A 9,977-nucleotide genomic window follows, 5' to 3' on the forward strand; every position below is an offset into this window, starting at 1 on the left:
CCTCCCCTCCTGCAGCCTGGTTACCTCACCTCCATGCTATGGCAGCTTTGTATACAGCAAACCCCCGTTCTCAGAAGCCAGTGATATCCAAAGCGCTGTTGTCACCGCTCTCAGGGATCAAACCCGTCATGTCTGTGCCTCTCTGACGGCTCCAGACCGTGACGTGAACATTTATCTCCGGTGATAAATGAAGGCATTATCCTTGTGCTTCTGTCATCAGGCTGGTATTGGGTAACGCCGCAGCCTCAGGTGTTGGATTTCTGACCCATATTTATAGGATGTGGTGGGTAAAAAACCCTGTTTATTTTCAGATGCTGCTGTCTTGGACAGGCTATTTCTCTCCCTGATGGTTATTGGTTACACTAACATGCCAGACGTAGCAGAAAGCTAAAAATGGCGGGATGAGGAGAACATGCTTTTGTCACATGGCGTCTGGATTAAGGCTCGGTCAGACCAGAACACGGCACTGACTCATATGTCTAACGCATACAAATATGTATGTTTAAATATGTAGAGGCGTGACGTAAATCTATATCCATCCCAAAGCCTGTCAGTGTATGTTGATATTATAGGGTCCAAAAGTCTGAGAGCACTTTCCCAGACTGGGAATATTAGACACTGATAAGAAAAACATATATAAGCACATAGAACACATTTCTGCATGGGAGGCTAAGAACGTAGCTAACAGTTAGCAAGCGTGTTAGCTTCGTCATTAACAGTAAAATAGATTCAGTTAGTTTTAATTGAGGTTTTTGTACCACTGTCTCGTATCTGTCTGACTCTGTCTTTTTAGCTTAATGGTTCCTCAAACGTCGGCACTTACCAGTCCATTAAGTCCTATTAGTTTTTCTCATAAACAATGTTAGTTGGGTCAAAGGTCAACTCAACCGGAGTGTTGGATTTACTTCAGCCACGATCCAACCCGGATGAACTCCAGTGTATTTAATTGAAATATTCCACAAAATGTTTCCCTGTTTTTAATGGTGGTGTGATGGTTCACACTGGATTTATGCAGGAAATCATGTGGTTTTACCTACAAAATAAAAAGATGGAATCAGTGGCCATTTGATTTTGAAGACATGGATACCAGGAGTGGTGTATACCAAGCCGGTCAGGATGTACTATACGTGGGCTGGGAGAAGCATAAAGATAGCTCGCTCTGCACAGCCGAGCATAAACGTTCAGTTTGCAGGGTTGTGCAAGTTCACACTTCACCGGAGCCGGCTCAAAGTTCAGTTCACACAGATTGAAATAAACTAGCTCACAGTTTTGAATTTGTCCACATCACTGTGTAGTACTATAGACTCACAGACAGAGATTACCAACGTGAGTTCATGTTTTCCCACTTAAACAACTCAAGACTGATCAGTTGACAAATGTAATTCAGCTCTAAACGTTTGTTATTGTGCAGAAAGTGAAAGAAAAGAAGAGCGTCACTGGCTTTACTCACGAGCTGAGAGATGTGTTCAGATGTGTTCACGGTTCTTCTTCTGCTGATGTATTGAGACTGTCGAGCCCACGGGTCGTTCGTGCTCCAGGTTGTTATGACCCATAGTTATACGTTTTTGTTGCTAGGCGACATCTAGTGGTCGTGGCAGTTATGACAGGAGCAAAAAGGAAGTGCTGGTGACGTAGTAGAAAGAGACACAAAGTCCACGTCGGGAGGAGGTGGTGGTGGACAGATGAATATGAAACAGGAGAGCGGCGATTCCCATGTGAAACCAGCAGTTTACACTGTAACCATGACAACAAAAACCGTCAAATGTTGAGGAAGTACTCATCACGATCTTTTCCCTAAACCTAAATAGTAACCATGGCAACAGCATTCATGCACAACACTTGCACCTACAGCGCCAAGCCAACTTCAATCAGATTCATAAGGATTTAAGAAGCAGCTGCTTTAACACTTCTGAAACAAAACAAAAATCTGACCCGAAGTAGAACTCATACTTAAACCAAAATTATACCATATGGAGAAAATATGTGAGCACCTATTGCAAAAACCCAACATGGGGTGGAGAGTTTCAAAATGTCAAAAGGTTACGATGTGAGCACATAATGAGAGGGAATAATTTCTATTTATGGTCTTCTTTCATCCCACGGTGTTGTTGCCTGGAGAGAGAGCGAGCACACCAAGAGCTGAAAGGTCCAGTGTGGGTGTATGTGGAGCTTTAACGGAGCCTTCTCTGTTGCCTAATGATGCTTTGTATTACAGAAAAGTCAAATGTAAAATCAATGCTCTTCTCTAATTGGCTAATCCGCAGGGATGTGCTGCGCAATATGGAGAATCATAAGGAAGTGCTTTGTGATTGATCAACGCTGCGCTTCAGCTTTGTGTCGACGTTTGTTACGGATCGTTTTCCCCCTGGCCCCTTATAGGTTAAAATATCTACAGTGTCTGGAACTATGCAGATGTCGGTGCGGATGGGATTTTCTGGTCTCTGTCCATGTGTAGTGTGATTATAGATCAGATCTAGCTTCTATGTTAATACTGTGAAAGTATCAAAGCCTCAGTCCACAGAGAAATGCACACAGCCTGTATTCAGAAACTGAGCCTTAAAACCAGCCGTCAGGACTTCTGTGACTTTGTGATGTCACAACAAAGCAGCCACCAAGCCTAAAGAGAGGCTCAGAGCCTCCTCTCTTCTGATTGGCTCACCGACCTGTTTTTACCAGAGCTGCAGAGAGAAGCCTGAGAGAGGAGATGTAAAACTACACTGAGATGGTTTTTGGTTCTTAAAACCACAAATATATCTTCTTATGGATCAACACTTTAAGATAAACACAAATGAGAAGTGTGAAATATGAGACCTTTAATACTTTAGATGTCAGTGACACCACCTGCCTCCGTTCTTTTTCTTTTATTTCCTTTCATTTAATGTTATTATGTAATATTTTAATAAGGATGGTCTGTCTGCAGCAGCTAAATAAAAAAATCTATTCCATTGATTATAGTAAAAACAGTCGCCTCCGCCTGGTCCAGTGTAATGACAGAAAACTCATATACACAAAACTGTCCCTTAAGGCTAATTACAAAAGGGCAAGCTCTGTCTGAGCTTCACTGACGAGCCATGAGAGTAATGAGAAGGTTGCGAATATCAGCAGATCTCTAAAAGAGACATATCGAGCAAGAGGATAAAGCTGAGCTTGGTTTGCTTGCATCAATGAAGGGTATTAAAATTAATATCTCATCCGTATGTGTGTGTGTGTGTGTGTGTGTGTGTAGCTGCAGACAGCCCAGGTAGATCCAGGTCAGGACTTCCCGAGGACTGGGCCCTGAGCGCCGAGGACCCGGAGGCAGAGCCGGTGTCGGTGAAAGAGCGTCTGGCGATGTATCAGGCTGCCGTGTCCAAGAAAGAAACCAGCAGTTCCTCCTCTGCGGCGGTAAGACAATACTTCCACAGGATGTAACAAGACGCCGCGGAGAGGGTATACGGTGTCAACCAGAGAGAGATGGCAGGACTCAGCAGTGTTTTGATTTAACGGTTAAACTGACAATCTGTGATGGACGTTACTGATGTTTATGAGCACATTTCTGTCATTCAGATCCAGGGTTCGGGTATAAATCTACTGCAGGCTGTTTGGCTGAACAGGGGGTCTGGCGGGATGGTGGCACTATTTGTCAATGTGTCAAAGGGGTCAGAGCAGGATGGGAAAAACCAAACCTCCAGAGTGTCGGGAGGAATCATCAGCAGTCAGGCGGCTTTCTTCAGCAGGATATATCAATAATTTCTCAACACGCTGTGCATTTAGAAAATCATAAGCCTTGATTTCACCTCAGTTGGAGCCAGTTCAGTAGATCTGACCCACATTTACTCCAGTGATGAATTCTTCTTTAATGCTAATTTATACTTCTGCTCTACAACATTTATCTGACAGATTTCACATTCAAAACGTGTAATAAGCTCCTAACATGTAATATATTGTTAAAGGAGCTGTTTTGTAAGTTTTGCTAAATGCTACATAGCCAACGTTAGCATTAGCAGCTGTTTACTCACCAGTTTTGCCAAGAGCTTCATTCATTGTTGCATTTACTCACTTACTTTACTCTGGGCAGCTACTTCTTCAAGGTAGCCTGGATGCTACAGTGACTAGGTGTTGGGAAGTGATAAGGAGCTAGCTGGTTAGCATGCTAACTTCAGTAGAAGGAAATACGTGATAGGAATAGAAGCAAAACAAAAGGGTTGCAAGTAAACGAATGAGGTTTGATGCTGAACTCTCAGTGTTTCTCCTAGACTGGTAAGTAAACAGCTGCTAATGCTAACGTTAGCTGTGTAGCAACAGCAAACCTTACTAATAGTGTCTATCGATTCCCAACCTTTTTGGCTTGTGACCTAGTGATATCAAAATAAAACAGGAAGTGTATTAAAAGACGAGACATAACCAAATACGAGAACATGACCTAAGATGCAGAGACAGACAGGGAACTACTGAGCTGTTACACACTGAATCATTAGTATTACCAATTTAATAATGTCATTTGTAATAATATATCAATTACAGGGGTTTAATTAGCACATTTGTACCTTTGTCTTTTAGCTGTAATTAAATATTTTTGTAAGAAATGTGTTTACTTCCTGGCCTTTAAACATTATCCATTAATTTAAAAGCAAAAGAAAATGTAACAAAACAAAATCCAACAAAAAAAGTTATTTAATTTAAAAAAAAGCAATTAGAAATCCACCACTGAAAGCTTTTATCAGTGTGATCGCAATATTAAATGTGAAAATTAATTTAAAAACTTTTCTTTTTATCAGATGTAGTTAATATTTGATTTGCTTATATTATAAACAAGGATTTTTGTGACAAAGTCAGAATGTGAAACTGTGGAAAGGTAACGCACAAAGCCACCAATCACCATGTTAGTAATATGAGTCATTTTTACTGCATTTAACTGCGTTTTTCTTATTTTTTAAAATGAAAAGAAATAACATTTCTGAGTCATTAGTCATTATCAATGACAAAGAAAAGCCTCTGTGGCTTTGGAGAGCCTGCATGTAATTCAACAGCCATTACAGTGAGTCAGCTCACTTTCTAACATAAAAGCCCTACCAACTGGAAAATGTCTGTTCTACCACTAAAGAATAAACTCAGTTAACATCAGGAGCAGAGACAAATGTCAAAAAACAACAGCTGTAAAATAAACTGGAGGGACGTTTGTATCTGCGGATGGTTATAATTCTGAAAATAGTGTTTAATAAATGATTTGTTTGTTCGTTCTTCTGCTTGAGAAGTTTAAAAGTTACGCCATAAATCTCCCATATTGACTTGTCATCTCGTTCAATCACTGCTCCTCTTGTCGAGCCGACAACATTTGACTCCGTAATGAACATTTCCTCACATGTGAACTCCCTCTCAGTTTTGCCTGTGTAATCAGCGTTACAGTCAGGACATACGAGGTCAAGCTCATAACATCATGTCGAGTCAGACACAGAATAAAAAAAACAAGAAACACAGAAATAATTGATCAGAGTTTTGGATGCCGACATGTGTTGACGTTCTGGCTTATAAGCAGTTCAGGCCTGTGACACCATCAAGCTAATTGATGCAGATGAGCAGCCAGCTGGTGTTTTTAACGTCTTAACCTGCCAACCTGCCAACCCCCTGATGATGGTACAAAGTAAAACCCAAAGCCTGAAGCTTCAACAACGCTGGAGAACCTTTATTCTTGTGTGTGAAAGATCCCCTGGTTTCTGATCTAATTTAACAAATCTTTAAGTAATCGAGGTGAAGCATTCATGAGGCCACATGTTTACAGGTGGTGACCTGCCACCTTCTGGTGCCTTTGGACATGACAAGACAGCACAGTTGCATACTTAAGCTATGACACACAAGAAGCTGTGTTTTATAATAATGATAAAACAGTGGTGGGAAACAAAAATGTTACAAAATAATTAAAAATCTTAAGATAAATAATTAAAACAGTTCATTATTAAACATGATTAAATAGTAATAACTGATAGTTGCCCTCCACTCTGCAGCATAACTTCAGTTTCCTGATATTCGGTGAGTGCATTAGCAGTTAGCTGGTCACAGGTCTGCATAGCAACAAGCCACTTGAGGCCGAGCTTTACAGCTGTTTCAGAACAGATGAGAGGTGTTAACATTACGCCGAGTGCTTCTCTCTCTGCACCAACATCACAATAAAGCACCGCCACAAGTGGTGTGTTGCTTTTAATGAATGGCTGTAAGCACGTAATTATCTTTAAAAGAAACACCAGTGGATGAACTCAACAGATCCTTTCTATTAGTTTATTGAGGGTTTAATAACACCAATACAAGAGTCTTCCCAAACAGCAGCTTCACTGAATGACCCTCCACAGTGATTGTCAGTGGTGGCTACTGACAGCTGAGTGTGTGTGTAGGTGTGTGTGAGACAGGGTTGGTGGTGGGGTCATGGGAGTCTTGTTTTTCCTCCACATTTTGCAGCTGTTGTCTGCATGTCCACACAAGTGACAGCGTGTCACTCAGTGTGTCATCCAGCTACCCCTCCTCTCGCAAAACCCTCTGCTCATATTAAACTACAGCAACAGTTTATTTTATCAGCATTTAATCAAACCCACAGTCTTCCTCTGACCCTTAAAAGAATACTATGATGTTTTAGGAAATACACCTATTTGTTTTCTTGCAAAGAGTTAGATGGGAATACCCCCCCCCCCCCCCCCCCCCCCAGATGTGAGGATGTGTCATTCTCTTTCAAATAAGAAGCTACATGGCTAAGCTAGGCTAGCTCAGTTTAGCATAAAGACAGGAAGCTGGGGGAAACAGCTAACCAAGCTCTTTAATTAACGTATTTTTTCTCATTTTATCTGCACAAAAACCAACATGCAATGGTTAGCTTTTCCCCATGTTTCCAGTCTGTATGCTAATCTGAGCTGACTGTCTCCTCACTTCAGCTAATGAGAGTGTGGCAAGAAATCAAATAAGCAGAATGTGCAACTGTTCAACCCAAGTGCTTTTGTTTCATAATGCTAATGCTAACGCAGGATGCAAACGTCTCCAGCATCACAGTCTTTGCGCTTGTTACAGTTCGTCTCAAAACGTAATTGACAAACCAAATTAGCAGCATATAAGGATTTAATTGGGGGGTGCTTCTGTCTGATTTGACTTTAATTATTCACATAATCCACGTGGAAGAGGCCAAGAGAAGAGATTCTATAATGTGCAAATGAAAAGGAGAAGGAACTGCACAGGAGACAGCGTGTCTGAACATCCCTGCATACATATTCAACTCGACATTATATGGCAGTAATTATAAATGATTGCATGTCATATCAATGGAGCTTTTTTACCCTGAAGTAGTAAAATATTGATAACACGGTGCCCTGCCAGAAAATGTCACTGACCTAAACTCCTCTGCAGTAATTTGCAAATTGTATTGTATCCTTAATTTGCATTAAAAAAAGAAACGTTCACACACACACACACACACACACACACACACACACACACACACACACACACACACACACACACACACATACATTAACACAGCAGCAAGCTTGGAGATTCTCATATTCTGCATTTTCCCCAGAAGCTATATATGCAAAAGCCTAAATATAAATGTTTTATTAGCAAAGTAATTGACAAACCCAAAAGGAGATTATTGTCTTAAAACAGTCAATGTGCATTCATGTCGTCTGAGGACTGCACTCTCTGTCCTCCTCATCTTTGCAAAGAACTCTTCTTTTATTTTCCAGTTTTAAGGAATAATTCCCTCCGTAACTTGATCAAAGTTATTGAAAAGTTTTTTTTTGTTCCTATAATCTGAAAGACTTAAGTTTTGTATTGATGTTTATACCTTATCTCAGTATTTCTTTTACAGCGTCACCTACAGCACATCATATCACCTTAATACTTTTCAACCCTAGAGGATCTGACATTTTACAGCATTCACACCACGTTCTGAAGAAAAACCAACACTGCTGATATTTCCAAAAAGCATTAGCATAATGCCTTTGTATTCACTTTTATATTAGCATGAGTGAATGTGTCACATATTCACAAACAATGAGAGCAGAGATTAGTTAACCTAAATCAAATCCAATCTTTCTTAAGTCCCAGATAAACGGTGGAGTCTTACAGTGTGTGATCTATGATACATATCTCCAGGTGTAATTGGTGTTCTCTGTTTCCTGCCTACAGATGATGGATGAGTCGGAGGCGTGTTCGCTGCCTGGTGGCCTGGCCAGCGTGAAGAGACAGTTTGAGAACCAGGAGTTTACGTCCTCGTCCTCCCAGTCCAGCGTCACCCAGATTCATTTCCAACAGAAATCTGTCCAGGTGAGAAACTAATCAAACACGTGTGTTGCTACGCTCGCAGTAGATGGATGTATGTGACAGAAAGTGGAATTGGACATGATATTTCTACATATTCATCTCCTGAAAAAGGTGAAAACCTCTAAATGAACAATTCAACATTCTGGGAATTATTCTCATTCATGTTCTTTCTAAGAGTTTTGCGAAGAGTAAATGATCTGCACCTTCCCTGTTGCCTCTGTGGGAGCTAAGCTAACTCGCTAAGCTAAGACGAATGCTAAGCTAATAGCATTAACATTAATATTAGCTTCTAACTATTTTAGTTTTATAATCTGATATGTTCTGATAGAGATTTTTTACAGTTATAATATAAACATTGCTGTAACTGAATCTAAACATTTCACCCATCAAATGTTTAAAGTTTGTTATTGTGCAGTTTGATTCATAAACAATTAATTTGTCCTAAATCTTTAATCGTAGCCAAGAATTAGCCTTCCTGAAGGTCAGTGTGAATAAACTGGTACCACTCTCATATATGTATGCTAAAGCTAGCAAGTAGAATTTAGCTTAACTTAGCATAAAGACTGGAAGCAGGGGGAAACTAGCTAGCGTAGCAGCACCTCTAATGCTAAATAATAATATATCTTGCTTGTTTAACAAGATTTAACGTCTTAGTTATTGAGTTTTAAAAGCTGCTTGTGTGCTGTTTTTTTTTCTTCAGCTAGCTGGCTGTCTCCCTTTGCTTCCAGTCTTTATTTTAAGCTAAGCTAACTGTCTCCAGGCCCAAGCTTAATACTTAGCATACAGATATGAAAATGGTATCAATCTTCTCATCTCACTCTCTGCAAGAAAGTAAATCCCCAAATTAAAACTTGTCAAACTATTCCTGTCAACTGTGTGTTCATGTAATAGTTGTATGTCAATATTTCATGCACAAAAACACACATTTGCTTTTTTGTGCAGCAACTTTTCTCATACAGCCAGAGTAAGGGAAGAAGTGTGGCTGGAGAATATATGTGATAATATCCTCACATATTGAATATGCAACTTTTGCTTAGAAAATGAATTGTTGGAGATACCGAAGATGACAGGTGAAAGGAAGATTTTTTCCCCCCTCTCCTGTTTAAAGTCGACAGAACTTGGAAGACGGATTACTGCTGTCCTTTCCCTCCACCAGCTCTGTGTAAAGTGAGAAACATATGAGCACCACTGGATGATTTACATTCTACTGTAGCTCTTAATTGGAAAAACCCGACTGCCCTCCTTCCCCTCCCCCGCCTGAAGCGATCTTGTAGGTCAAATCAAAGAGGGCACCTTGAACTTTGCTCATCTATCTGCCACAGTCACCGAGCGCGTGAGCAAAATGCCAGAACACGTTAGCAGCGCCGGGACGGGGAGGGGTCTCAGTGAAGTAAGGTCAATTCTGCCCCTCCATGCTTTCTCCCCATCTGCTCATTCAGGCAGGAAGCAGGGCGGATTCATCGAGTGCACGAGGAACCTTGCTGAATGCTAAATTTTACATAGGGATTCGTGAGGGGGGGGGGGTGTCTGAGTCTGTTTGATCGAGTTATTGCTTCAGTGCTGCAACAGAAAACCACTTTCCACTCGAGTTTCCTTCACAGGTGTAATATCCGAGTTATGTTTTAACGCTGGCTGTGCACCAGGAAAAGATATTATTATACTGACATAAGTGGTTTCAGGAGCACAGCACCCCCCCC

The 9,977-nt window shown here is 40.8% G+C and overlaps 1 protein-coding gene across 3 annotated transcripts in view; it reads left to right on the forward strand.

Moving 5' to 3' along the window:
• xirp2a (xin actin binding repeat containing 2a) overlaps window positions 1–9,977 on the forward strand; it is a 48,911-nt gene that overhangs the window by 26,010 nt on the left and 12,924 nt on the right. For all 3 annotated transcript variants that reach the window (XM_023429804.2, XM_023429806.2, XM_023429807.2), the window contains 2 exons: window positions 3,227–3,384; window positions 8,146–8,283. In XM_023429804.2, coding sequence (XP_023285572.1) covers window positions 3,227–3,384; window positions 8,146–8,283 — 296 coding nt within the window. The remainder of the gene's footprint in view (window positions 1–3,226; window positions 3,385–8,145; window positions 8,284–9,977) is intronic.

The sequence above is a fragment of the Seriola lalandi genome, unplaced genomic scaffold (genome assembly GCF_002814215.2).
Source record: "Seriola lalandi dorsalis isolate HSWRI2012SDOR001 ecotype SW California unplaced genomic scaffold, Sedor1 jcf7180002054899, whole genome shotgun sequence".
Taxonomy (NCBI): Eukaryota; Metazoa; Chordata; class Actinopteri; order Carangiformes; family Carangidae; genus Seriola; species Seriola lalandi.